Source organism: Moschus berezovskii, chromosome 25, assembly GCF_049115385.1.
Source record: "Moschus berezovskii isolate FMDL1 chromosome 25, NW_MosBer_1.0, whole genome shotgun sequence".
In the NCBI taxonomy this organism is placed as follows: Eukaryota; Metazoa; Chordata; class Mammalia; order Artiodactyla; family Moschidae; genus Moschus; species Moschus berezovskii.
This window is the reverse complement of record NC_142484.1, coordinates 51409997-51437361: the sequence shown is the minus strand read 5'-3', so window position 1 is coordinate 51437361 and position 27365 is coordinate 51409997. Positions and strand designations below refer to the sequence as shown.

Genomic DNA, 27365 nt, shown 5'->3' with positions numbered 1-27365 from the left:
AACACTGTAAATCAACTATATACTTCAACTAAAAAAAACAATTAGAGTTCTATCTCTTGTATAAAGCTTTTCTTCAGGTCAGTTCAGTTCAGTTGCTCAGTCGTGTCCGACTCTCCACGACCCCATGAATCACAGCACGCCAGGCCTCCCTGTCCATCACCAACTCCCGGAGTTCACTCAAACTCATGTCCACAGAGTCGGTGATGCCATCCAGCCATCTCATTCTCTGTCGTCCCCTTCTCCTCCCACCCCCAACCTTTCCCAGCATCAGAGTCTTTTCCAGTGAGTCAACTCATCACATGAGGGGGCCAAAGTACTGCAGTTTCAGCTTTAGCATCAGTCCTTCCAATGAACACCCAGGATTGATCTCCTTTAGAATGGACTGGTTGGATCTCCTCGCAGTCCAAGGGACTCTCAAGAGTCTTCTCCAGCACCACAGTTCAAAAATGAGGCTTCATGGATTTTCTTTCTCTGAAATTTTATCAACCCTCTCAGATATATTCTTGAAAACCTTCACCACTTAGAATTTCAACATGTATAATGTGTATTATTGCTGAAATGATTCATCTTGTCTTTTTTTTTTTTCTTCCAAACTCATTTGAAGCATCCTGAGAGAAATGCATGGTCAAGAGCTCGGGTCCTGAAGTCACACCGGCTCCACCATTCCTAACGTCTGTCCTGGTTGAATTCTTTACTCCTCTGTGCTTCCGTTCTGTTCCGTCGCTCAGTCTTATTCGACTCTTTGCGACCCCGTGGACTGTAGCTTAACCAGGCTTCTCCGTCCATGGGATTCTCCAGGCAAGAATACTGGAGTGGGTTACCATTTCCTTCTCCAGGGGATCTTCCCGACCCAGGGATCGAACCCGAGTCTCCCGCATTGGCGGCAGACGCATTAACCTCTGAGCCACCTCTGTGCCTCAGTCACCTGTTAAATAAACGTACCACTACCAGATTCCATCAATAACAGGATGTGCATTTTCACAATTTAGCGTATCTGATGCCAAGATGCATCTTTCCATCAGTGGCATGTTAAAGTTTAATTGGCAGCATTTAAACAATGTATTTATGTATTTGGCCACTTTGGGTCTCAGGTGCGACACACAGGATCTTCATTACAGTGCGTGGGCTCCAGAGCTCAGGGTCAGTAGGGGCGGTGTGCAGACTTAGTTACACACAGGGTCTTAGCTCCTCGGTCAGGGACTGAACCAGGTCCCCCGCACTGGGAGGCAGATTCTTAACCACTCAACCACCAGAGAAGTCCTGACAGCACTTTTTTTTTCCTTTAATAACAAAGTAATGATGGCCATTATAATCAGTGGTATCAGGCTCAATGAAATATGTTAGTGTCTACTTCCCTGAGTTAGTATAAGAATAAGTGAGTTTTTACATTTTTTTCTAAATTTAAAAGTTGGCACAAAGTTAACATTCAATATGTGCTAGCTGTTATTATGTCTTAATACCCTTTAAGGTCTCTAATTGAGCCCTAGAAACTCCACAAACAGTCATTGGCTGAATAGTAATTTCATATCGGGGTAATGGATGGAACGTAATGATGCAGTAATGATTTTACAATGAGCTTTCCAAGACCCCTCAGAGATCGGACAAGAAAGGAGTTGAGCCTGGAGTACTCATCGGCATGGCGCAGACCTCTGGGGTCAGTTACCTGGCTTTGTGACAGGCACTTGGAGCTGCTTCCCACTATCCATGTCCTCCACACCCTGGGCTGAGATGGAGTAGGGCCGACTGGCCTTGTTCATAAATATGATCAGGATGGAGTCCCCCACCTCGGCGTGAATCACTGGGCCTAAAGGCAAAACACAGGTCTGTGTGCATTATCGTTGCTCTTTTCAACACTGGTGTAATTCACGTGTATTTGACAAAATAAACAAAGGTTAGCCTTGTTATTAGGGTATTTCCTCTAGTAGGTGACATTGGGTAACATTAAATATCATGTCACGGTTTGCAGATGGATCAATCTGGATTCAAATCCTGCCTCCTTCACTTACTTATTAGAGAGGCTTTGAATAAGTCAAGTAAACTACCTGAGTCAAATTCCTCATTTGTAACATGGTCTTACCTTTCTCAAAGGGTTACAGTAAGGATTAGATAAAGTAACATGTGTAAAGTGCTAATTTCAGTAAATTGAGACATAGTAAGTACTCAATAAATGCTTACATTTTTACTACTGCTGAGACATACTCTCCAGGAAAAACTATCCACAACACGTGGTGACTTTTCATTGTAATCCCCGTGTGTAACCTTTGGTTAGTTTAAAATTGCTCATTATCTGGTAAATAGATATAATAATAGTGAGGATGCAATGAAATAATGAGTATAAAAGGAATTTCTAAGACAATAAAATTAAAACATAAACATATTGATTTATGGTCAATATGGTGATTTCACTAATGCATGTGCAAACATCCAATGCTATTTCTCAGTATTTGGATATCTGCATGAGACATGCACTCTTCAGAAAGTTGTGTGTACACGTTTCTGTTAACCAGCATGAGAGCCAGTGGAAATCGGCACACACATCCCTGGAGAGGTCTGTACTCTCGTTGCCATGGGATGCCCTCACCCAGCACAGGTGCCCGTTGGTCCCCAGAACAAGACACAAATGCAGTTTGCTCAGCCACACCGAAAGAGCATCCCTCACACAGGGATCCCTTGAGAGAGGTGGAAACAGACTTCCAGTGGAAGCACCACAGATCTGGTCCCTGAGGTTCTAGGGATGTATCTGCACACTGTGTTCACAGGGAAATACACTCACAGTTGAGAGTCTGACCACACACATCCATTGTTCACTGGTTCAACCGTGGTTTTAGTGCTTTCCTGAGAAATGCAGTTGGCTGTCGGTATTCATGGATGCAGACATAGAGGGCCAACAGTACTAAGCCATTTACTGCAAGAGACTTGAGCATTCTGATGCCCGTGAAGTTCCCGGAACCAGTCCTGGACTGTACTGATAAAGGCCTAAATAATCTAAAATTTGTTGGACTACTATTATCTTTAAAACAAATATTTAGTATGAATCAGACAGTGTCTGAAAAGCACACTGTTTTTTTTTAAAATGATAAAGCCAGAAAAGAAAAATTTAGGCATGGTTTTTAAAGTAGTTTTGGGAAGAGTTATAGATGGGGCATATGCATACATGTAAGAAAATCAACGTATTTTCACTGCCGCTTAAACTGCACATGCTGTGCTATTTTGTTGAGAAGGGGTGAATGCCTTCTGGTTTACTGCCTGGTGGGTCACAGGGAGCAGTGATGACCAGTGTGCCTGTCCGGGGGCTTTGGCAGTTTCTGGGGTTCAGGCCTCTCCCTGATCTGCAGCAAACGGACAGATGGGCCTTCTGCTCCCCTGACTGAAGTGGTGCTGAGCTTGACTGATGAAGTCGCTGGTCTGTTTCCTTTTCCTGAGCAAACCAAATTGAGCCCAGCCCCCTCTGCAGAATCAGCACCCGTTCTTCAGAGATCTGTTCTCTGATTCAGAGATTCAAAAGAAGGAATGTTCCCATGGGAGATGACTCATTGGTATGAAAAGCAAGCTTGGGAACCGATGTTAGCAGATGGTGAAGATGGATGGGCCGGTTAATAATTTATGAATCTAATAATCGTGTGATGCATTATTTTGATAATAAGAAACATATTAAAGCCTTAGTATTTATATAAGTTGCCTTGTACATTTAAAAACGGAAAAGTCATCTAAATTAGCCCTCTGCTTTAAGATCTCATCTTCACGATGGGGTGACATTCAGGTGAGGACAAGTGGGGAAGGTTAGCAGGAAGAGTTTATCCGATCTTTTGGGCAGCTCAGGGTATCAGACAGATGAAGTCAGTTCTGAGAAGGCCAGGAAGTCAGGGCCCCCGGAACTGAATCCATGCTGTTCACCCAATCACTGCTTCTCGAGTAAAAGGTTTCTCTTTTGTCAGAATGATTTTCATGGTGTGTTGTGAAGGCAGTGGCCATGGATGACTGAGAACCTTGGAGAAGCCATGTAAACACTCCGGCTGCTGTTCTGAGGCATCGGTGTTTCAGATGAAAGTTTCCTGGCTCAGCAGATGGGTGGCCAAGGACCTTCATGGCAGCAGGTGATGGTTAGACTGCCTGGATGACAGGGATTCCTGTTTGTGTGTCATCTGCTGGTCTTCTTATGCTACTGTTTGTGTGAGCTGAGCACACAGCATGCTCCCTGATGATGGGAAAGCAGCAGGCTGTCTCCCTTGTATGAATGCAGTCAGGCTACTCTGTTTTCCATTCATTCTTGGGAAGATGTCTAACCGGATGTGTGTGTGCGTGTATGTGTGTGCTGGCAGTGCACGGCTGTGATCTGTGCCATACCCAGGAGTGCCAAATGCTCCTCTTGTGGCGGTCGAGCTTTGATCTCCACAAATTGTCCATTGGTGTATTCCCTGTAAACCACTTTCTTGTACTGAGAGCCGATCCAGTTTTCAGTGTGGTTCATGAATATATCTCCATGTCTGCAAATCAGAAGCAACAGGAATTAAAGTTGTTAGAGGGAAGAAAAACCTCGAGTGCTTCTGCATGATTTGGAGGTGTGGGCACTGCAGTAGTGCTTCCGAAACCTGACTCTGATCAGGACATCCCTGGGGAGCTGGTCCTTTACATCAGACTTTGTGGAAGTGGGGCCAGGAATCTGCATTTGAAACCATCTCTGGGGCTTTAGATGTGGCAGTCCAGTATTGGCCTACGTTCCACTCTTGTGCACCACTGCTCTAGAGCCCTGCTGGGACACAGAGAACAGACTTGTGGATGCAATGGGGGAAGGAGCTGCTGCTGCTGCTGCTCAGTCGCTTCAGTCGTGTCCGACTCTGTGCGACCCCACAGACGGAAGCCCACCAGGCTCCCCCGTCCCTGGGATTCTCCAGGCAAGAGTGCTGGAGTGGGGTGCCACTGCCTTCTCCGAACGGGAGACGGAGAAGGCAGGACAAATTCAGCGAGTGTCACTGACACACATACACATCACCGTGTGTGAAATTGGGAGCTGATGCTGCATAGATAACCAGCTGGCTGCTCTATAACACGGGGGGTTAGTTTGATGCTCTGTGATGGCCTGGAGGCACCAATGATGGGGAGAGAGCGGTGAGGGAGACTCGAGAGGGAGGCGATATATGTATACTTACAGCTGATTCAAGTGCGGCAGAAACCAACACAACATTGTAAAGCAATTAGTCTCAATTTAAAAGAAAACAAAACCCTGCTGGGTGCTGCATAGGGCCAGACTTAGTCAGAGACTCCTAAAGGCACTTTGAGATTACATTCTCCTGGGACCAACCAACCTCAGGAACATGTTCACCCATGCACATGCGCACACCCCACCACCGTGCATTCCTTCAGATTCCATATGTTGTTCTGTACCCTGCTATGTTTCTCCACGGTAAAGATCTCAAGAAAGTCTGTGGGTTGTGTATGGCGCATATGCGTGCATGCAAAGTCTCTTCAGTAGGTTCTGCTCTTTTCGACCCTATGGACTGTAACTCACCAGGTTCCTCTGTCCATGGGATTCTCCAGGCAAGAACACTGGAGTGGGTTGCCATGCCCTCCTCCAGGGGATCTTCCAACCCAGTGATCGAACCCGTGCTTCCTGTGGTTCCTGAATTGCAGGTGGATTCTTTACCACTGGGCCACCAGGGAAGCCCCGTATTCTGTATATACTTATATACAAATATAAATACAATTGATTCTTGTTATTCACAATAGTGTGCTCTAGAGAGTCACCCCAAATACTGAACCATTGTTCCTAAGGGAAATTCAGGGTTAGGTTCCTTCGAATCTCTGGTTCTAATATATTTATCAACAGATCAATATATAAATTCGATAGATGTGTGTTTCTATTTAAAGACATATCATGTGATATATCTTGCTGATCCATAATCACTGAACTCATGACATTGACTCATGCTTGAATGAAGCTTATCTAAAACCTGTTTTTTCTGTTAGGTGTAGTACAGCCTTCCAGTGCTTAGGAATCCTAGACAGCATTTCAGCCCTACTCTGGGTGGGGAAGGACATTTTAAACAGCTAAGTCACCAACAAAAAGCACAAAGAAGAAAAAAGTGGCACTAAATAGATGACTAAAAGGACAGTTGGGAGAGCTAAAACAAGGAAACAGATGCCTTGTTGGTTTGACCTCTGCTGGGAATGTGAACATCAGGTGACACAAATTTTTCACTGTTCTATTCGTATCTGCAAGTGACCACGAAAGCACCACAAGGATTGATTTGAGGGTTACAGATAAATTTCAGCAAGCGGGCAAATTTGCAAATGTGAAATCTGCAAATAATGAGGATCAACTCTATATTTTATCTAGTACCAACCTAGATCACTACAAAAGACAGAAACAAATCTATCAACTTCATCTGCAAAACATATTGGCTCACATCCTTCCATTTCCCACGGTCAGACTGCCCACACGATAACCTAAGTCACCAACTTCATCTGTTGATTCACCTGTATTACCTGAAACTGTTCCTAACCATGTTCTCTCCTCCTGATTCTCCTCCCTTCCCTCTCCTCTCTACACTACAGGCAGAGAGATCCTAAACTACACATTTGAATAAGTCAGTCCTTGTCGAAAAGATTTTTATGGCTTCCCATTGGCAGACGCCTTGATTTAGCTTTCACACCCCTTTCCCTGATGCGAAGAGCCGACACATTGGGAAAGACCCCGAAGCTGGGAAAGACTGAAAGCAAAAGGGGAAGGGGGTGGCAGAGGATGAGGCGGTTAGGTAGCATCACCGACTCAATGGACCAGAATCTGAGCGAACTCGGGGAGACAGTGGAGGACAGAGGAGCCTGGAGGGCTACAGTCCATGGGGTCGAAATGAATCAGACATGACCTAGCGTAGTGGCTGAACAACAACAAAACTTCCCCACTTGCCTCTGCCAAGCTCCCAAACCTGGTTTCCCATCACCGCCACCCACACGCTCTATGCTCACGCCATTCTACACACTCCCTCTCTTGAACCCCACAGGCCCTCCACACCTGCAGGGCTTCCCTGACCACCCACCCTCTCCCCCTCCCACAGTGACTGCATGACTCAGCGTGTTTGCTCTAATATCTTCCCCCTGGAACATGAAATCTGTGTGGAAAGGAGCTTGTGTGCCCTTCTCAGCACTTTGCACAATCCCGAGCACACAGTAGGCATTTTGCAAATGCACGTATACCTTCTACCCCGCACTGTGTGCTTTCCAAGGGAGACAATTTTCTTCTACTTTTACTTTCCAGGAGTCCTAGCAGCATGTGCGGTGGTGACAAGCCCAGGCTCTTGAGCTACCTGTGCTGTTTTCTAGCTTCCCTCCTCTGCAAAATGCGGTGATAATAATTCACCCAACTCCCAGGAGTGATGTGAGGATCATAGGAGTCGAGACCTGTAAAGCTGTGTCAGCTTCAGACACCTGTGAAGAACCACCGGAGTGCTTACTCTATCGTCATCTCACTGGGAGGTCACGTGACGGTGCTGGGCCAGTGATGGAATGGGAAATGCTCAGCGAAAGGCCTGGCTTATGAGGGGTGGTGCTCAATAGATGCTGACTCTTACCTCAAATCCCAGGTTAGTTAAATTACATGCGCATCAGTCCACAAGTTCAAGAGTGCTAGCAAGTGAAGCGAAAGTCGCTCAGTTGTGTCCGACTCTTTGAGACCCCGTGGACTATACAGTCCATAGAATTCTCCAGGCCAGAATACTGGAGTGGGTAGCCTTTCCCTTCCCCAGGGGATCTTCCCCATCCAGAGATTGAACCGGGGTCTCCTGCATTGCAGGCAGATTCTTTACCAGATGAGCCATGAGGGAATTCTCTATAGCAACCTGCTCTCTGTTTTCAAATTCCCTCCCACTGCACAGACTCTGGCACTGCGCTGACAGTTCCATTTGTTGCCTTTCTGGGATCCTGAGTTCTCCCCACCATGTTCTTAGGAAGCCACAGGGAAAGACTTCCAGGTTCCAAGGTGAGGCAGAGGGTCTGTGCTGACCAGGACAATAAATGTTTCAGGGAAAACCCATACTGAGGGGTGGTTTGAAACCTGGAGGTGTCCTTAGATATGGCCTCGGGTCAAACTGCAGATGCATAGTAACTGGGGTGGGAGGGCATTTGCTCCTGGGCTCTGATCTACGGGGGTGCCACAGGCTGCCACTGGGACAACCTGTCACTTCAACTTTGTCCTGCATTTTTATCTACAGAGCTGTTGCTTTTTAAACAGGAGTAATCAATTTTAACAGTTTCAGTTAACCGAACATGACCAAAATTTTATCATTTCATCATGAGATAACTGTAAAATATTTACTAGTTACATAGTTTATGTTTTTGTTCATACTAATTCTATAAAATCCAATGTATGCTTTATACTTAAGGCTCATCTCAATTTGGACTACCACATTTCAAGTGTCCTATAGCCAAGTATGGATACAATCTACTATATTAGTGCTGATCTAGAAGACTGTGGTTGTGGTTCTTCTGTTGTATTTTTAATAGGTGAAGATGCTCTCATTTCACTTTGCTGTCATTTATTTATGGGCAAAACCAGAACGGCAGGAACAGGGTGCAGACACACCCACTGCCCTCTATCTCTCTAAGAAGCTTGAAAGACAATCCCAGAAGATTAAAGCTAGCTCTTTCTGCCAGCCTGGAGGGATGAGGCTGAAAACAGAAATTACACTGAGTTTCAAGAAAATAATGAAGGATATATTTCTTACACATTCATGGGCTAGGACTGTACATGTGACAATTATTATACAATAATGTCTTCAGAGATAGCAGCCTGTTAATGAAATAATTATTTTAGAAAAGAGCAAATTAGTATTCATTTCACTTTATACTGAATTATCCATTTTTAACTTGTATAAGCAGCACTACTTTGGCAGGGGGAGTGTCTGGTTTAACAAAACGTGTTGGTGAATAATTGAAGTGAAGTGAAGTGAAAGTCACTCAGTCATGTCCGACTCTTTGTGACCCCATAGACTGTAGCCTGCCAGGCTCCTCAGTCCACAGGATTCTCCAGGCAAGAACACTGGAGTGGGCTGCCATTTCCTTCTCCCTGGGAAGGGCTACCCATCCAGGCAACCCACTCCAGTATTCTTGCCTGGAGAATCCTGTGGACAGAGGAGCCTGGAGGGCTGCTGTCCATAGGGTCGCACAGAGTCAAACACGACTGAAGCGACTTAGCATGCATGCATGCTTGCATAGGAGAAGGAAATGGCAACCCACTCCAGTGTTCTTGCTTGGAGAATCGCAGGGACGGGGGAACCTGGTGGGCTGCCGTCTATGGGGTTGCACAGAGTCAGACACAACTGAAGCAACTTAGCAGCAGCAGCCCTTCCCAAGGGATGTTCGCAACCAAGGGATCAAACCCAGGTCTCCCACATAGCAGGCGTATTCTTTACTGTCTGAGCCACCAGGGAAGCCCAAGAATACTGGAGTGGGTAGCCTACCCCTTCTCCAGCGGATCTTCCCAACCCAGGGATTGAACCAGGGTGTCCTGCATTGCAGGTGGGTTCTTTACCAGCTGAGCTACCAGGGAAACCTGGTGAATCTTTGAATGAATTTTAAATCATCCTACCCTTGAGGCAAATCTTTTAAAACTGAGGAGTGATTTTTGTTTCTTCATTTACCCACAAGGTGGCACCATTATACTCTTTCCATGAGCCTGAACCCTCAAAACAGACCGAGTAAGAAAAACAGAACAGGCTATGATTCCTAATAGCTGGTGTAGAGGAGTTGGTGGGGGTCATAACCACAGAAGGTGCATGAGGGCTGGGGAACAGAGGGCAAGGGAAGTGTGATAATAAATATCAAAGAGGTACAGGGCATGAACGTCAGCATGGCATGGTGATGAGACCACGGATTTGTCCTTTAAAAAGGTCAGTGTTCAACTCCATCTCTGCCAGTGACTGAGTGAACCAGCCCTCACCTGCATACATGGGGCGGTGCCACCCAGGCAGAAGGTGCTAACCCCAGGGAGGAAGCCTGCAGGCCTGCCCTCCAGATAGTTCAGCCCTGAAGGCCTGGCCGGAGGGCACCCGTGCTCAGCAGCGCGCGAGGTCCTCGAGCCCGCGGATTCCTCTGTGTTCTGCACGGGCAGCGCCTCCACAGGAGGGCCAGCCTCTCGGACGCTCTGGGGACCAGGCCAACAAGGGGACATGCCCTTCCTGCCCCGCCCAGGGCTCTCCGCTTTCCCGCCCATCCGGTGTCCCGGTGGCCAGTGACTGCCTGCGGCCCCCCACCCCGCCCATCTACAGCGCCCCCCCCAGCTCTGCACAGCGGCCCTGCGTATCCGCACCGCATCCCCCGGGTCCCCGGGAGGCGAGCCCCTGCGCTGACCTGCCCCGCGCTCGCTCAGACCCACGCGCGGGGCCCGCCAGCCTCTCGGAGACCACACTGGCTTCAGACCGCTCCCTCGGAGGGGGCCGGCGACTTCCCTAAGCTTTCGTGTTCCTGGGTGACATGTCTGTCCGCCAGGACAGGGCAGACAGCACCCGGGCCCTTTTAGGTTCCGCGTTTGCCGAATATCCACGCCCGTGTGCGAACCCACCCCGGAGACGGCGTTGGCTCGGCCTGTGGTACCTTTCCCCTCCTGCGTCCAACTGCTGCTTTTCGAACTCCCAGTTTTTGTTAGGGGCATAATCCCATTCTACCTCTTCAGCGGCGATGTAAAAGGTTCTTATCGTCCCATAGGGCTGCTCAGGAGGGTCCTTATTGCCGCAGCTCCTGACCTCATATATCTGATGCATGCCTCTCGCCAAGTGGTGCAGGGTGGAGCCAAAGACCCTGAAGACGCCTGGAAGAGAAATGGCTTGGCGTTCAGAGCGATGCTTGAGCGTTTGCTTTTGGTTTGCTAGCAAACCTCCGTAATTATTACAAAATAACCGGTCAGGTGGATTTTTAAGATATCAACCTTCTATAGCATTTAAAAATAAGACCCTAAGAGGAATAAATTACTTGTAAATATATTTACGTATGGGGGAAAAATACCATCTGAAACTCATCTGTCATGTCCAAAAACAAATTAAAAAGAAACTTGTAAAGTTGCTGCCAAGAAATGATTTCTCTGGGTCTCCCCTATTGTACACACCGTTGGACACAACTGAGCGACTGACCTGAACTGATTAGAGGATAGTTACTCCTGGAAAAATCATTGATATATATCTTCTCCCAGCCCAGTTTAAAAGGAACTAATTACTTGCCTAGACAAAGTTCAAATTAGGTCAATCTTCTGAGGTCATGGCTTTTGCCCTCAAGGTTTTCATAAGCTATAAGGTGCAATATACAAATAAGCTATTACTCTTAAAGCTAAATGTATTTTTTTCATTAAGCCCTTGAGCAGAGGAGGGTCTCATTTCCAGTGGTAGGTCTACATCATGCCAGATGAAAAGGAAACAGAAACAGCAACCATCATATCTGACTGAGAACCATATGATTTTTTAAGCTGAATTTTCTAGATGCCTTGGCATCAGATACGCATATTTTAATTAAATTCACCATAAAATCATCATACAAAATCAAATTATTGGAAGATGTTAACTCAGGGAAATTATTGGATCAACAAATCTCCTCTAGTTGACTCTGTTCTCAGAGGTGAATGAGAGTGTGGGTCTCATTAACTATCTTCAGTGCACAGAGATAGCATCTATCATGTCTAAATATTGCCAAATTATCCCTTCCGGATGAGCCCAAACCATTGGTTCATAGGGTACCCTAGCACGCTCAGGCAGAAACAGTTACCCTCTGTAAAAACAAAGAGAAGACCCTTCTGACAACAGAGGTGGCCAGACCTTCCTCTGCCTGTGCTGGTCTCCAGGCAGCCCACTATTTGTATGCTCATCATCCCTTCAACAGAGGAAGAATTTTCTTTTCTAAGAACAAAGAGGAGCTTAAAGCCTTGATTATGGTGATATGTTCACAGATGCATACCATTTCCACACTCATCAATTTACATGTATTAAATATACAGCTTTTTGTGTTTCAGTCATACATCAACAAAGTGGTTTTAAAAAGGAAAGATCAAAGAGGAAATGTTTCACTTCCAGCTGACAGGCTACTCTACCCATGTTTGGGCACTCCTTTCAGCTTAGAGGGTGGGACGGCAATAGGTGAAATGACTCAGCTTTTCAGCAGTCACTGATTTATACTCACTGCCAAACATAAACGGGAAAGCATTGTCATGTAGCTCTTTAGAAGCCTGGAGGGCCCATGAGTAAGTAACCATGTCCCTAAAATTATTCCAGCCATCTCTAGCTTTGAATGCTGTTTCTATGGATTAAAACTATTTGGCTGTTTAAAAGTAATTGTTCCAAAGGCATCCCTTGGGGTGATTCATAATTGATCAATCAATTAACATAGAAAGGTTGAATACTAGAAGCTTACAAGGCAAGGATGGAGCTCCTAGTCTGAGGCAGTTCTCTGGCAAATGTTTTGAAGCTCAAGCCTCTTTTTTTTTTTTTTTTTTGCTTTTATTTATTTATTTTTAAGCAATGTATTTTATTTGGTAGGTAAGTCATGGAGACTTTTCCTCTCTCAAACAGATAACTAAATCATGGAGAAAATATGCATTTACACTCACAGCAGCCAGAAGTGAATGTTGAGGCGGGGTTAGGTGGCTCCCAGGGTCCATATGTTTTCTATATATTTCTTTGATGACTTAAAATTTTAGATTTGTCTCAGGTAGAAATGTTTAATGTGTAAACAGGTGACGTAAGTCATATTTACTACTTGTTAATAGAAAAGAGTAGCTTTGAAGAGCTCTATCTGCTTTTCTCTTTGAATTCTTTTCCCTCAAGTCTCAAATTCTTAACCAGTGACAGAGAGTGGCATCTAAAATGCAGTTCCAGTGTGACAGAAAGAAGTAAATACCGATTCATAAAGGAGACAGAGCAGGCAAGTACTTCTCTTGAGTAGCATATTGGTTTCATTTTAAGACCAATGAAAAAGTTGGTTTGGAGAAACATGTTGAATATCCACAGCATTTACTAGTCTTCTTTTTCATCAGAGAGCATATGTTGCCAAATATTACTCTTTATCTTTTATTAAAATGCCCCAGTGACCTAATTAACTTGTTAATCTCTAAGAGAAGGGATGGGTACTGGCACTTCGATGGGCTCTCCATGGACTCCGGATCCAATACAGCTTGCTTTCTGGGCACCCAAGAGAGTGACAATAGGCAAGTCCCTGTTTGGACTCATCAAGAGACCACTATCAATCTCTCGTGAGGGGAGACAAGTTCACATCTACAACCTGGAAGCAACCACCAGGCTGCTCATGTCTGGTTGATGCTTCCGAGCAGCAACTAAAATGAAGTTTGTGTTTAAAGAGAATAAACAAGCAAACAAAACAAACAAAAAAAACTCTTTCTTGGAGCTGAATTGTTCATGGATAGAAATCAAGAGCATTCTCCTAGAATTTGTGAGGCCAGGTCATTTAGAGGACTCCTGCTTCTGCTTTCTGGATGTTATTAGATGCTTTTCCTCTGTCCTTCACATCATGTGTTTGAAATACAACAGATAGGATTCTCTGATTCTACTCAAGGCTCTGTTTCCTTCTGCACCCCCAGAAATGCCCAGATTCAACCAGTTTCTTCTGGGGGAAGACCCTAAGAATACCTGGCTGAAGATAGGAATCTGGTCACCTGAGCTGGCCCTGCCAAGTTTACCTGCACGGTCTGGCTGCATGAATGCCGTTGTGGAGACATGCGGAAACAGCGCCAGAGAGTCCCGGTAACTCCCTCGTAGGTGGATGGTGTTCCCTTGAAAATAAACTCCATGCATGTCCGTGTTGGTGCCCATTCCAATCAGATGCCAGGAGACTCTATCCTTTTTGCACATGGTTAGGCCTGGCTGGTTGCCATACATATAGCCATTAATAGCTAAATGGAAGGAAAAGGAGAGCAGAGCCCACTATTATTATGTAGATGTGCTGAAAACACATCACCTTAGTGGAGGATTATCAGTGCATATGGAGGCAGTGGTGTTCAAGTTAAAAATTTACAGAAGATCCTATTATCAGAGAATAAAAGAGTACTAGGAAAAAGTCAGGTGGTATATCAAATTGAAATGGAGACTGAAATTAATAATAAATAATGAAAATACACTAAAACTGTGAAACTGTTCTATTTAACAATGTATACACAGGACATGAATTCTAAGAATTAATAAGAAATAAACAGGTTGTTTTCTGAAGCAATTTTTTTCTGACAAAATTATTTGATAGCATTATATCATATCCTTCACTTCATATTTTGGTTTGGAGATTATAAAGAGCATCATCCTTGAAAAAATATTTACAGATTTCATGAATTTCCCCAAAGTCTTTTTTTTAAACTCTTGATATGGAAGTCATTTTCTTTTCCGGCTCTTATCCTGTCATCTCCCTTGTTAAGTGTCTTTTCCTCAGTTATTCATTTAATTCTGTCACATCCTCATTTGCCAATGGCTTTGCATTTCATTCTAGAAGTTATCAGACATCCCTTCACTAATTTTATAGATATTCCATCACTTGAAAGACTTGCAATTGGTTGACATTATATTTGCATGTCAAATCAGTGAAGAGGGATTTGAGGAGTGGGGAAGGGACACTAAGTTTTAAGAGGGTCAGTCAGTCAGTTCAGTCGCTCAGTCGTGGCCGACTCTTTGCGACCCCATGAATCACAGCACGCCAGGCCTCCCTGTCTATCACCAACTCCCAGAGTTCACCCAAACTCATGTGCGTCGAGTCGGTGATGCCATCCAGCCATCTCATCCTCTGTCATCCCCTTCTCCTGCCCTCAATCTCTCCCAGCATCAGAGTCTTTTCCAGTGAGTCAACTCTTCGCATGAGGTGGCCAAAGTATTGGGGTTTCAGGTTTAGCATCAGTCCCTCCAATGAATGGGGTCGCGGAGAGTCGGACACGACTGAGCAACTGAACTGAACTGAACTCCAATGAACACCCAGGACTGATCTCCTTTAGGATGGACTGGTTGGATCTCCTTGCAGTCCAATGGACTCTCAAGAATCTTCTCCAGCACCACAGTTCAAAGGCATCAATTCTTCGGTGCTCAACTTTCTTCACAGTCCAACTCTCACATCCATACATGACCAGTAGAAAAACCATAGCCTTGACTAGATGGACCTTTGTTGGCAAAGTAATGTCTCTGCTTTTTAATATGCTATCTAGGTAGGTCATAACTTTGCTTCCAAGGAGTAAGTGTCTTTTAATTTCATGCTGCAATCACCATCTGCGGTGATTTTGGAGGCCCCCAAAAATAAAGTTTGACACTATTTCCACTGTTTCCCCATCTATTTTCCATGAAGTGATGGGACCAGATGCCATGATCTTAGTTTTCTGAATGTTGAGCTTTAAGCCAACTTTTTCACTCTTTTCTTTCCTTTCATCAAGAGGCTTTTAGTTCCTTTTCAGTTTCTGCCATAAGGGTGGTGTCATCTGCATATCTGAGGTTATTGATATTTCTCACGGCAACCCTGATTCCAGCTTGTGGTTCTTCCAGCCCAGCGTTCCTCATGATGTACTCTGCATAGAAGTTAAATAAGCAGGGTGACAATATATAACCTTGACGTACTCCTTTTCCTATTTGGAACCAGTCTGTTGTTCCATGCCCAGTTCTAACTGTTGCTTCCGAACCTGCATATAGGTTTCTCAAGAGGCAGGTTAGGTGGTCTGGGATTCCCATCTCTTTCAGAATGTTCCACAGTTTATTGTGATCCACACAGTCAAAGGCTTTGGCACAGTCAATAAAGCAGAAATAGATGTTTTTCTGGAACTCTCTTGCTTTTGCCATGATCCAGCGGATGTTGGCAATTTGATCTCTGGTTCCTCTGCCTTTTCTAAAACCAGCTTGAACATCTGGAAGTTCACAGTTCACATATTGCTGAAGCCTGGCTTGGAGAATTTTAAGCCTGACTTTACTAGAGTGTGAGATGAGTGCAATTGTACGGTAGTTTGAGCATTCTTTGGCATTGCCTTTGGGATTGGAATGAAAACTGACCTTTTCCAGTCCTGTGGCCACTGTTGTGTTTTCCAAATTTGGTGGCATATTGAGTGCAACACTTTCACTGCATCTTCTTTCAGGATTTGAAATAGCTCAACTGGAATTGCATCACCTCCACTAGCTTTGTTCACAGTGATGCTTTCTAAGTCTCACTTGACTTCACATTCCAGGATGTCTGGCTGTAGGTGAGTGATCACACCATCATGATTATTTAAGAGATTAGTCCTTGAATAAATAATTTTGCCTTATGATAATTTTGATTTTCCAACCTCAGTAAAATAACTGACAAGACTTTGAATAATGATCACTTAGATATGAAAAGTCTTTGTACCTCCAGAAGTGCAAACTGCTTTTCTCTTTGACATCAACCTCAATTCACTACAGCGGCTACATGCGCCCCCTCTGGGGGATGACTGCTATGACTGAGTACACTGAGGGGCGACTGCACCTAACTGCGTCTCAGGCTTGATGTCCCAGAGAGAGACACCCCCACTCCACTCCTCCTACGGCCCGTCCACCACACACGTAAATGGTCTCCTGTTAGAATCTCATTGTCAAGTAAAATTACCTTTTGTTTCTTTATCTGTTGAATGAGTGGTGTTTGGTAATTTTACTCAAATATCTGGAATTATTAGCAGAAGTTCCAATAAGGCCTAGAACTGCTGAGAAGAATATCACACTTTCTGAAGGAAATCTTTGACCATACTGTTGCAAATAAACTGTCTTCTCCATTGAATGTTAGAGATGTCATTGTAAATTTTTTTTAATTTATTTATTTTAATTGGAAGCTAAATACTTGACAATATTGTGGTGGTTTTGCCATACATTGACATGAATCAGCCATGGGTGTACATGTGTTCCCCATCCTGAACCCCCCTCTGACCTCCTCTCCATCTCATTGTAAATTGTCGTGCTAACAATTTAGTCCTTGGCTGGCTGGTAGAGAATTCTCTGTTGCCTAGGAACTCCAGTTTAACACTTCTCTTTCCTGGGAACTCCCTGGTGATCCAGCAGTTAGGATTCCACATTCTCACTGCTGGAGGCCCAGGTCAGGGAATTAAGATACCACAAAGCTGTGTGGCATGCCCTCACTCCCTCCAGAAAAGCCTCTTTTTCTGGAACATTCATTCATTCATTTATACAGTCAACAAGCAGATTGGAACATAGACTGTATAACACGAGCAATGCAAACACTGTATGCCATGTAAGGCATTTTCTCTTTGGTATTGTGGCCAACTTTCTCCTACTCATGCAAGCAAGACTGGAGACAAAATTTAATTTATGATTAACGTGAAGCTTAAACTAAATACATAATTTCCTTGAATTTTGCCTTAAACATGACATATTCTGCAGGTTTAAAATATACAGATGTATTTCAAATTGCCAAACCAGCAAGGGACTGGATTTGACATGATCCATTAGGTTGCTTTCTGTTTTCTATATATAGGCTTCTCTGTATATAGATCCCTTTTGCAGCTTTTCCATTAAGGAATTGCTACGTTTCCTAATTTATAGCTTAGTTTACCTTTATATGGGCTATTAGAAAGGTTGGGAACCAATTTTGTCTTTAGTTATAACAAATTATTGTTGTAGAAGATGATGTTGGAAGTGCATTAATCCTTGTTTTCCATTGGTCCAAGAAGGGGTTCAGTTGCAACAGAGCATCCGAGACCACAGAATTCTGAGCTGGTGCTGTGGGTCACTTGGAGCCTTGAACATTTTTAGGCTTCCATGGGAGAAAGAGAGACATTCTTTTGCACTTCTTTAGGAGAGAAGGGGAAGGCTATTTCACTATTTTCTCATAATGTTTTAAAAGCAATAAATAGATGCTATGCTTGGTCTTAAAACAAGGTCTGTTATCTTGCCATGTTTGCTTTAGGCATTGAAATAAATTTTTATTGAAACATATTTGATTTATAATATTATATTAGTTTTAAGTGTATAACATGGTGACTCAATATGTTTATAGATTATACTCCATTTAAAGTTAATATAAAATAATGGCAATATTTCCATATGTTGTATAGTATACCCTTGTAGCTTATTTATTTTATTCATAGCAGTTTTTTTTCTTAATCCCATAGCCTTATCTTACCCCTTCACCCTTTCCTCTCCCCACCGATAACCATTAGTTTGTTCTCTGTATCTGTGAATCTGTTTTTTCATTGTTGTTGTGTATATTCATTTGTTCTATTTTTTAGATTCCACATATAAAGTGAAAGCATACAATATTTGTCTTTCTCTGTCTGACTAATTTCACTAAGCATAATATTCTCTAGTTCCATCCATGTTGTTGCAGATGGCAGAATTTCATTCCTTTTTTGTGTCTGAGTTTTATTCCTTATATATATATATGTATATGTATGTATGTATGTATACATACATGAACATTGGGCTGCATGCATCATTTTGAATTAGTGGTTTTGGGGTTTTTGTTTCCAGAACTGAAATTGTTGGGTCATATGGTAGTTCTAGTTTTATTTTTCTGAGATACTTCCATTTGTTTCTCACAATGGCTGCACCAACTTACATTTCCACCAATTGTGTATAAGGGCCCCCTTTTCTCCACAACCTCTCTAACATTTGCTATTTGTGTTCTTTTTGATGATAGCTATCCTGACGTGAGCTGATATCTCATTGTGGTTTCGATTTGCATTTCTCTGATGGAGCAATGTTGTTGAGCATCTTTTCAGGTGCCTGTTGGTTGGCTATCTGCATTTCCTCTTTGGAAAAAATGTCTCTTCAGTTCTTCTGCCCCATTTTTTAAAAATTTTAATTGGAGGCTAATTACTTTACAATATTTTATTGGTTTTAATCATATTGTTTGTTTCTTTGATCTTGAGTTGTACAAGTTGTTTATATTTGTTGACTATTAATCTCTTGTCAGGCATATCATTTGCAAACATTTTCTCCCATTCAGTAGGTTGTTTTTTCATTTTGTTGATGGTTTTCTTTGCTGTGCACAAGCTTTTCAATTTAATTAGATCTCATTTGCTTATTTTTACTTTTTTTTCTTTAGGAGACAGATCCAAAAAACTATTGCTGGGATTTATGTCAAAGAGTGTTCTGCCTCTGTTTTGCTCTGGGAGTTTCACAGTATCCAGTCTTACATTTAGATCTTTAATTCATTTTATTTTTGTATACTGGTGTTAGAGAATCTTCTAATTTCATTCTTTTACGTGTAGTTGTCCAGTTTTCCCTGAAACATTTATTGTAGAGACTGTCTTTTCTCCTTTCTATATTCTTGCCTCCTTTGTCATAGAGTAATTTACAGAAGCACATGGGTTTATTTTTAGCCTATTCTGTTCCATTGATCTGTGTCTGGGTTTGTGCCAGTGCCAAACTATTTTGATTACTATGCTAAGCCACTTCAGTCATGTCCAACTCTTTGCGACCCTATGGACTGTAGCCCTCCAGGCTCCTCTATCCATGGGATTCTCCAGGCAAGAATACTGGAGTAAATTGCTTTACCCTCCTCTGGGAATCTTCCCAACCCAGGGATCGAATGCTGTGTCCCTTATGTCTCCTGCATTGGCAGGCAGATTCTTTACCACTAGCACCCAGGAAGCCCCTTGATTATCTGCAGTCAGTCAGCATTGAGTCCTTCAGCTTTGCTCTTTCTCAAGATTCGTTTGGCTTTTTGGGGTCTTCTGTATTTCTATACAAATTTTAAAAGTAATTGTTTTAGTTCTGTGAAAAATGCCCTTGATATTTTGATAGGGATTGCATTGAATCGGTAGATTGCCTTGAGCAGAATGGTCATTTAAAAATATTGATTCCTTCAATATAGTAAAAATGAATATACTACCCAAAGCAATCTATAGATTCAATGCAATCCCTATCAAGCTACCAACGGTATTTTTCACAGAACTAGAACAAATAATTTCACAATTTGTATGGAAATACAAAAAAACCCGTCAAATAGCCAAAGCAATCTTGAGAAAGAAGAATGGAACTGGGGGAATCAACCTGCCGGACTTCAGTCTCTACTACAAAGCCACAGTCATCAAGACAGTATGAAACTGGCACAAAGACAGAAATATAGATCAATGGAACAGAATAGAAAGCCCAGAGATAAATCCACGCACCTATGGACACCTTACGTTTGACAAAGGAGGCAAGAATATACAATGGAGAAAAGACAATCTCTTTAACAAGTGGTGCTGGGAAAACTGGTCAACCACTTGTAAGAGAATGAAACTAGATCATTTTCTAACACCATACACAAAAATAAACTCAAAATGGATTAAAGATCTAAATGTAAGACCAGAAACTCCTAGAGGAGAACATAGGCAAAACACTCTCGGACATAAATCACAGCAGGATCCTCCATGACCCACCTCCCAGAATATTGGAAGTAAAAGCAAAAATAAGCAAATGGGATCTAATTAAAATTAAAAGCTTCTGCACAACAAAGGAAACTATAAGCAAGGTGAAAAGACAGCCTTCAGAATGGGAGAAAATAATAGCAAACGAAGCAACTGACAAAGAATTAATCTCAAAAATATACAAGCAACTCCTGCAGCTCAATCCAGAAAAATAAACGACCCAATCAAAAAGTGGGCCAAAGAACTAAACAGACATTTCTCCAAAGAAGACATAAAGATGGCTAACAAACACATGAAAAGATGTTCAATATCACTCATTATCAGAGAAATGCAAATCAAAACCACAATGAGGTACCATTTCACGCCAGTCAGAATGGCTGCTATCCAAAAGTCTACAAGCAATAAATGCTGGAGAGGGTGTGGAGAAAGGGGAACCCTCTTACGCTGTTGGTGGGAATCCAAACTAGTACAGCCACTATGGAGAACAGTGTGGAGATTCCTTAAAAAACTGGAAATAGAACTGCCATATGACCCAGCAATCCCACTTCTGGGCATACACTCTGAGGAAACCAGAACTGAAAGAGCCACGTGTACTCCAATGTTCATCACAGCACTGTTTATAATAGCCAGGACATGGAAGCAACCGAGATGTCCATCGGCAGAAGAATGGATAAGAAATCTTTGGTACATATACACAACGGAATATTACTCAGCAATTAAAAAGAATACATTTGAATCAGTTCTAATGAGGGATGAAACTGGAGCCTATTATACAGAATGAAGTAAGCCAGAAAGAAAACACCAATACAGGATACTAAAGTATATATATGGAATTTAGAAAGATGGTAATGATAACCCTGTATGCAAGACAGCAAAAGAGACACAGATGTATAGAACAGTCTTTTGGACTCTGTGGGAGAAGGCGAGGGTGGGATGATATGGGAGAATGGCATTGAAACATGTATATTATCATATGTGAAACGAATCGCCAGTCCAGGTTTGATGCATGATACAGGATGCTCGGGACTGGTGCACTGGGATGACCCAGAGGGATGGGATGCGGAGGGAGACAGGAGTGGGGTTCAAGATGGGGAACACATGTATACCCGGGGCAGATTCATGTCAATGCATGGCAAAACCAATACAATATTATAAAGTGAAAAAATAAATAAAACTGAAAACAAAAAACCAAAAACAAACAAACAAAAACATTGATTCTTCCTATCCAAGATCACAGTATATCTTTGTCATCTGTTTTCGTCTTTTCCATCTTCAGTCTCCTTCATCAATGTCATATAGTTTTCTGAGTACAAGTCCTTTGCCTCTCAAGATAGGTTTATTCCCAGGTCTTTTATTCTTTTTGATGAGATGGTAAGTGAGATTGTCTTCTTAATTTCTCTTTCTTATAATGCACTGTTAGTGTGTATAAATGCAAGAGATTTCTGTATATTAATTTTGTATTTTGCAGCCTTCCTAAATTCATTGATGAGCTCTAGTAGTTTTCTGGTGACTTCATTAGGATTTTCTGTGTATTGTATGCCACCTGAAAACAGTAATAGTTTTACTTCTCCCTTTCCAATTTGGATGACTTATGTCCTTTTCTTTGGATTACTGTGACTTAGACTTCCATCATTACGTTGAATAAAACTGGCAAGAGTGGGTATCCTTGTCTTGTTCCTAATCTTAGAGGACCTGCTTTCCGCTTTTCACCATTGAGTATAATGTTGGCTGTGGATTTGTCACAGTTGGCTTTTATTATATTAAGGTATGTTCCCTCTATGCCCACTTTCTGGAGAATTTTTTATCAAAAATGGGTGGTGAACTTTGTCAAAAGCTTTTTCTGGATCTACTGAGAGGACCATACTGTTTTTACTCTTCAGCGTGTTAATGTGGTAGACCACATTGATTGTTTTGTGGGTATTAAAAAATCCTTGCATCCCTGAGATAAATTCTACTTGATCATCGTACATTATCCTTTTAATGCATTATTAGATTCAGTTGGTTAATATTTTGTTGGGGATTTTTGCATCTATGTTCACCAGTGATTTTGGCCGGTAATTTTCCTTTTTCTGTGTGATACTTTTGTCTGGTTTTGGTATCAGGGTGATGGTGGACTCATAGAATGAGTTTGGAAGCATTTTTTCCTCTGCAATTATTTGGAATAGTTTTAAAATGTAGGTGTTAACTCTTCTCTAAATATTCGGTAGAATTCCAATTCTACCATACGGTGAAGTCATCTGATCCTGGATTTTTGTTTGCTGGGAGTTTTTAAATTACTGACTCAATTTCTTTACTGATAAGTGGTCTATTCATATTTTCTATTTCTTCCTGATTCAGTCTTAGTAGATTGTACACTTCTAAAGACTTGTCCATGTCTTCCAGGTTGTCCAATTTATTGGCAAATAGATGCTTGTAGTAGTCTTTTGTGATCCTTTATATTTCTGTGGTGTCTTTTGTAACCTCTCCTTTTTCATTTCTGATTTTATTGATCTGGGTCCTCTCCATTGTATTTTCTTGATGAATCTGGGTAAAGATTTATCAGTTTTATTTAACTTTTCAAAGAACCAGCTTTTAATTTCATTGATCCTTTCTATTTTTGTCTCTATTCACTTATTTCTGGTTTTATTTGAAATTTTTCTTTTTTCCTGAAGTAAGCTTTTAAATTCTGTTTTAGAACTGTTTTTGCTATCTCATAAGTTTTGGATTGTCATGTTTTCATTTGCATTTATCTCTAGGTATTTTTTCATTTCCTGTTTGATTTCTTCAGTGATGCATTGGTTGTTTAGTAGTATATTGTTCAGCCTTCACCTGTTGTGTTTTTTTTCGTAGTTTTTTTCTCAAAGTTAATTTCCAGTCTTATATAGTATTGTTTTCAAAAAAGGTGCTTGATGTGTTTTCAGTTTTCTTAAATTTACAGAGGCTTGTTTAGTGACTTAGCGTATAATCTATCCTGGAGAATGTTCTGTTTGCACTTGAAAAGAATGTGTATTCTGTTGCTCTGGGATGAAATTATATATATATATATATATCTGTATATACACCCACAGATATATAACAGTAATTTTCTATGTTTATTATGTACTGTGACCTTTGCTAGTTCAGATTTTGTATTATTTTATCTAAAGCTGATGAAGTGATTTAGAAGTATTAATTAAGTTTCACATCTCTTGAGATGGAGAAGTTTCACCATGCCTTGTGAGGCTGAAGCCACAACATATTTCAGTCATGACCAAGGACAATACCCAAGAAACCAAGCTTAAGATAATTAAAGCATTCCACACATTTTCACTTCAAATGTGATTATGATTTGACTTTACAAGAGGAAACAATTTTTCATACCGTGCATTCGGTTGGACTTCACAAATTCTTTGTCCTCCTTGTCAAAGCTGGAGGGATGCCAGGTAAACTTCTGAATATTTTCATCAAGATACCTGCTCAGATTCTCATCAAAGACTGTGATTAGTAGGTAAAACTCCTTGTCTATTCCTTTCTACAGAGAAGAAAGAAATGAATGAATGCTTGGAGGACTTCTTAGCTCTACTTTGCTTTCAAAGTTAACACGAAGTAACACAAAGTAAATGAGGATCAACATCAGCCACAGATTTGCTGGATCATTTTGGAAATCAAGATTCTGATCAATTCATTCTACACCCAATAAATTCATCTTCCTCATTATATCCTTTTCCCTCCCCATGTGACCTCCTCAGAGGAAGTAAGTCCCTGTTCAGAAGTTTTCCTAATCTGCGGTTCTCCTGTTCTCAGGCACCATGCTATTTTTGTCACTTTCAACTCCGTGTCCTGCCCTCGGCCTCTCTGACCTCATCTCCTTGTATTCACACCCTAGCTCACTCCAGCCACCCTGGTCTTTTGCTCTTCTGTGAACACACCTACTTCATTCCTGCCTCAAGACCTTTTCACATGCTGTTCCCATTGTCTAGAAGGTTCTCCTAGGTCTTGCCTGGCTCCCTCCCTTATTCCCTTCCATTCCCTGCACCAATATCACCTCCCCGGAGTGCCCTTGCCCCAACCGAGCTAAAAGTCCCTCATCTTCCCTCCTGCCTGCAAACTCACTCACCTTTCCACACTCCACTCTTCTTCATAGCACTAATCTCCACCTAAAATAGTTTATGTATGCACTTAAATGTGTGACTGCTGTCCCACTGTAATGTAGGCTTTGATAGGGTAGGGAAGTTTTGGGTATCTCTCTGTATTCCCAGTTCCAACAAAAATGCCTGGAAAACTAGACACTTAATACATGTTTTTGAGTGAGATAATGAATTCAAGTAATTCATGGCTTTGCTAAATGATATTGAGTTGATAATGAAGGACTAATTCCCATTGTGGATATTCCTAAACCATCTATTTGAATATCACTGACCACAAAGCATACAGAATTGTCAAAATCTACTCTTCTTTAAAGCTGAACCAGAGAAGTACTGTGTTTTCTGTCTCTCAACCATCTTCCCACCTCTAACAGACTCCCTCTCAATCTACGCTTCATCCTGTCGTCTACTCCAGAGGGACCCTCACCAGTGCCATCGGATCACATCTCTCTCCTTCTCAATATGGACAATACAATGTAATTCACAGTGATTGGTCCCTGCCTACCTTTTCAGCCTCATCTCTTGGCCGTTCCCTCCTGACACCTGAACCAAAGCAAGCCCAAGATCCTTGCAGCAATCTGAACTTGCTGTGTTCAGCAGGCCTCTGACCTTGATGCGTGTTCTCCCTTAACACTGATGGTCTGCCACCCGAATCCAACTTCAAGGGGCAGCTTAGCTGTCCCAGCTCTGTGATGCTTTCTTAACTCCTCATTGAAGGTAAGGTATTCTTTGCTTTACGTTCTTCCTATACCTTATGGACACTTACTGCTTTTATCACATGGCGTTTTAGAAGGCAATAGTTTTAGATCATGGGCTATGGAAAGAAACAATGTAGGCTTAAGATTTTTCAAGATAAAATATTAAAACTGGAGGGGGAATAAGGGATCAAATATATTTGGAAAGATATTGGGTTCTAGTGCCATTCTGCTTACATGTTATGACAACCGAGAGAAATGACTTGTCTTCTCCAAGTCCTAATTCCCTCATTTGCAAAATGAGGATATGAGTTGTCCCTACTTCATATTTTCTGGAGGGCTAAATTTGATACTATATTTGACGCATCCTCTAGCAAATACTAAGTGCCTGGTGTTAACTGTTATTAACCGTGGCCGTGTTTGTCCACAGGATGAGAAGGAACCACTGAGAGGGACTCGGTCGGAGAGCCTCATCATCCGAGTCATCTGTACGGCAACTGGGTCTGTGAAAGGGGAAATTAGCCCAGGAGGAGGCTAGAAGGTAGGTATAGGACCCTGTGTAGTCATTAACTTTGTGTCAACTAGTTCGGGTGCCCAGATATTTGGTCAAACATATTTCTAGATATTTCCATGAGGGTGTGCTTGGATGAGATTAACATTTGATTCAGCAACTAAGTGAAGAAGATAGCCCTCCCTAGTGTGGGGGAGCCTCATCCAGTCATTTGAAGGCCTTAAGAGAACAACAAAAAATCTGACCCTCTCACAAGTAAAAGGGGATTCTTCTTGCCTTTGAACTGGAACATCATCTTTTGCTTGCCTTTGAATTCAAACTCAAACACAGCCTCTTCCTTTCAAGACCCTGCTGCCCTTTTGGGTCTCCTGAGTCTCTTTCTGTGACTCGCCCTGCATATCTTGAAACTTGTCATCCTCCATAGTCATGTGGGCCTGCTCCTTATCATAGTTTTCTTTCTATCTATATATACATCCTAATGGTTCTTCTTTTCTACAGAACTAGGATTAATGCCAAATATAAAATATACCATTTAAACAAATAGCCTGCTATTTCTGATTGGTAAAGTAATTCAAAATGATTAAGTTGCTGACTTTCCCTCTTTCTATCAGTGTGTTTAATATCATGTAGATATAGCTTGACGGAGAGGCAATGGCAAGCCACTCCAGTACTATTGCCTAGAAAATCCCATGGATGGAGGAGCCTGGTAGGCTGCAGTCCGTGGGGTCGCAGAGTCGGACACGACTGAGCGACTTCACTTTCACTTTTCACTTTCACACACTGGAGAAGGAAATGGCAACCCACTCCAGTGTTCTTGCCTGGAGAATTCCAGGGACGGAGGAGCCTGGTGGGCTTCCGTCTATGGGGTCACACAGAGTCGGAAACGACTGAAGTGACTTAGCAGCAGCAGCAGCAGATATAGCTTGAAATGCTATGCTTTGCCACCGCAATCAGTGTGGCTTAATCTAAAGCCTCTAAATTGGGACTTGCAAGAAAATATCTACTTGTTTTCTTGTTTCTTTGGTCATAGTGATTAACTCCTACATTATAGTGGTGAGCTACAGTGATTCTCAAACTTGGTTGCACATTGGAATCACCTGGAGATTCTGACTTAATTGGTCTGAAACACCTGAATAAAGGATGTCTAAAAGGGCTCCAGGTTTTTTTTTTAAAAGGTGGGGCGGCAGGTAAGTCTAATGTGTAGACAAATTTGAGAAAATTGCATGCGCGCTAAGTTGCGTCAGTCTTGTCCAACTCTGTGCAACCATATGGACTGCAGCCTGCCAGGCTTCTCTGTCTATGGGATTTTGCAGGCAAGAATAGTGGTGTGGGTTACCATGCCCTCCTCCGGGGGATCTTCCTGACTCGGGGATCTAACCTGCAACTCTTATGTCTACCTGCATTAGCAGGCAGATTCTTTATCACTAGCACCACCTGGGAAGCCCTTGAGAAAATCTGCCCCCTGACCCCCAAAATATCCCAATTTACATTCTATATAGGTCTCCGGAGATTCTAGAATCAAAGCAATGCCCAGCGAAAGAGTCACCAAATTCCAGCCAAACAAGCAGAGATCCTGGCTTTCTGCATAGGCATCAGTAACTTTCAGGTCTTCAATTTACAGTAAAATTAACTTAAATAAAAATTTGCATCTTAAATTTATGAAAAATAAAATAAAATCCTCATTATGTAGAAGTCGATTTCCAGAGCACTGAGGAAAAAATTCACCTTTT

At 42.3% G+C, this 27365-nt stretch overlaps 1 protein-coding gene and 1 long non-coding RNA gene across 14 annotated transcripts in view; one reads left to right on the top strand and one right to left on the bottom strand.

The window, feature by feature from the left end:
* LOC148773950 (ferroxidase HEPHL1-like) overlaps window positions 1-27365 on the bottom strand; it is a 158439-nt gene that overhangs the window by 41842 nt on the left and 89232 nt on the right. For 10 of the 12 annotated variants that reach the window (XR_016036283.1, XR_016036281.1, XR_016036282.1 and 7 more), the window contains 5 exons: window positions 23666-23816; window positions 13667-13879; window positions 10585-10798; window positions 4345-4484; window positions 1664-1804 (listed from right to left, as the gene is read on the bottom strand). Coding sequence is in view for 1 of the 12 variants with exons in the window: in XM_088832020.1 (XP_088688146.1) it covers window positions 1664-1804; window positions 4345-4484; window positions 10585-10798; window positions 13667-13879; window positions 23666-23816 (859 nt within the window). In the remaining 11 variants the exon portion in view is untranslated. Of the gene's footprint in view, window positions 1-1662; window positions 1805-4344; window positions 4485-10552; window positions 10799-13666; window positions 13880-23665; window positions 23817-27365 lie in introns of those variants that run through there. The other 2 variants (XR_016036290.1, XR_016036291.1) reach the window with 2 other exon arrangements.
* The window catches only part of LOC148773951 (uncharacterized), a 145631-nt gene that overhangs the window by 56570 nt on the left and 61696 nt on the right, over window positions 1-27365 (top strand). The window lies entirely within an intron of this gene.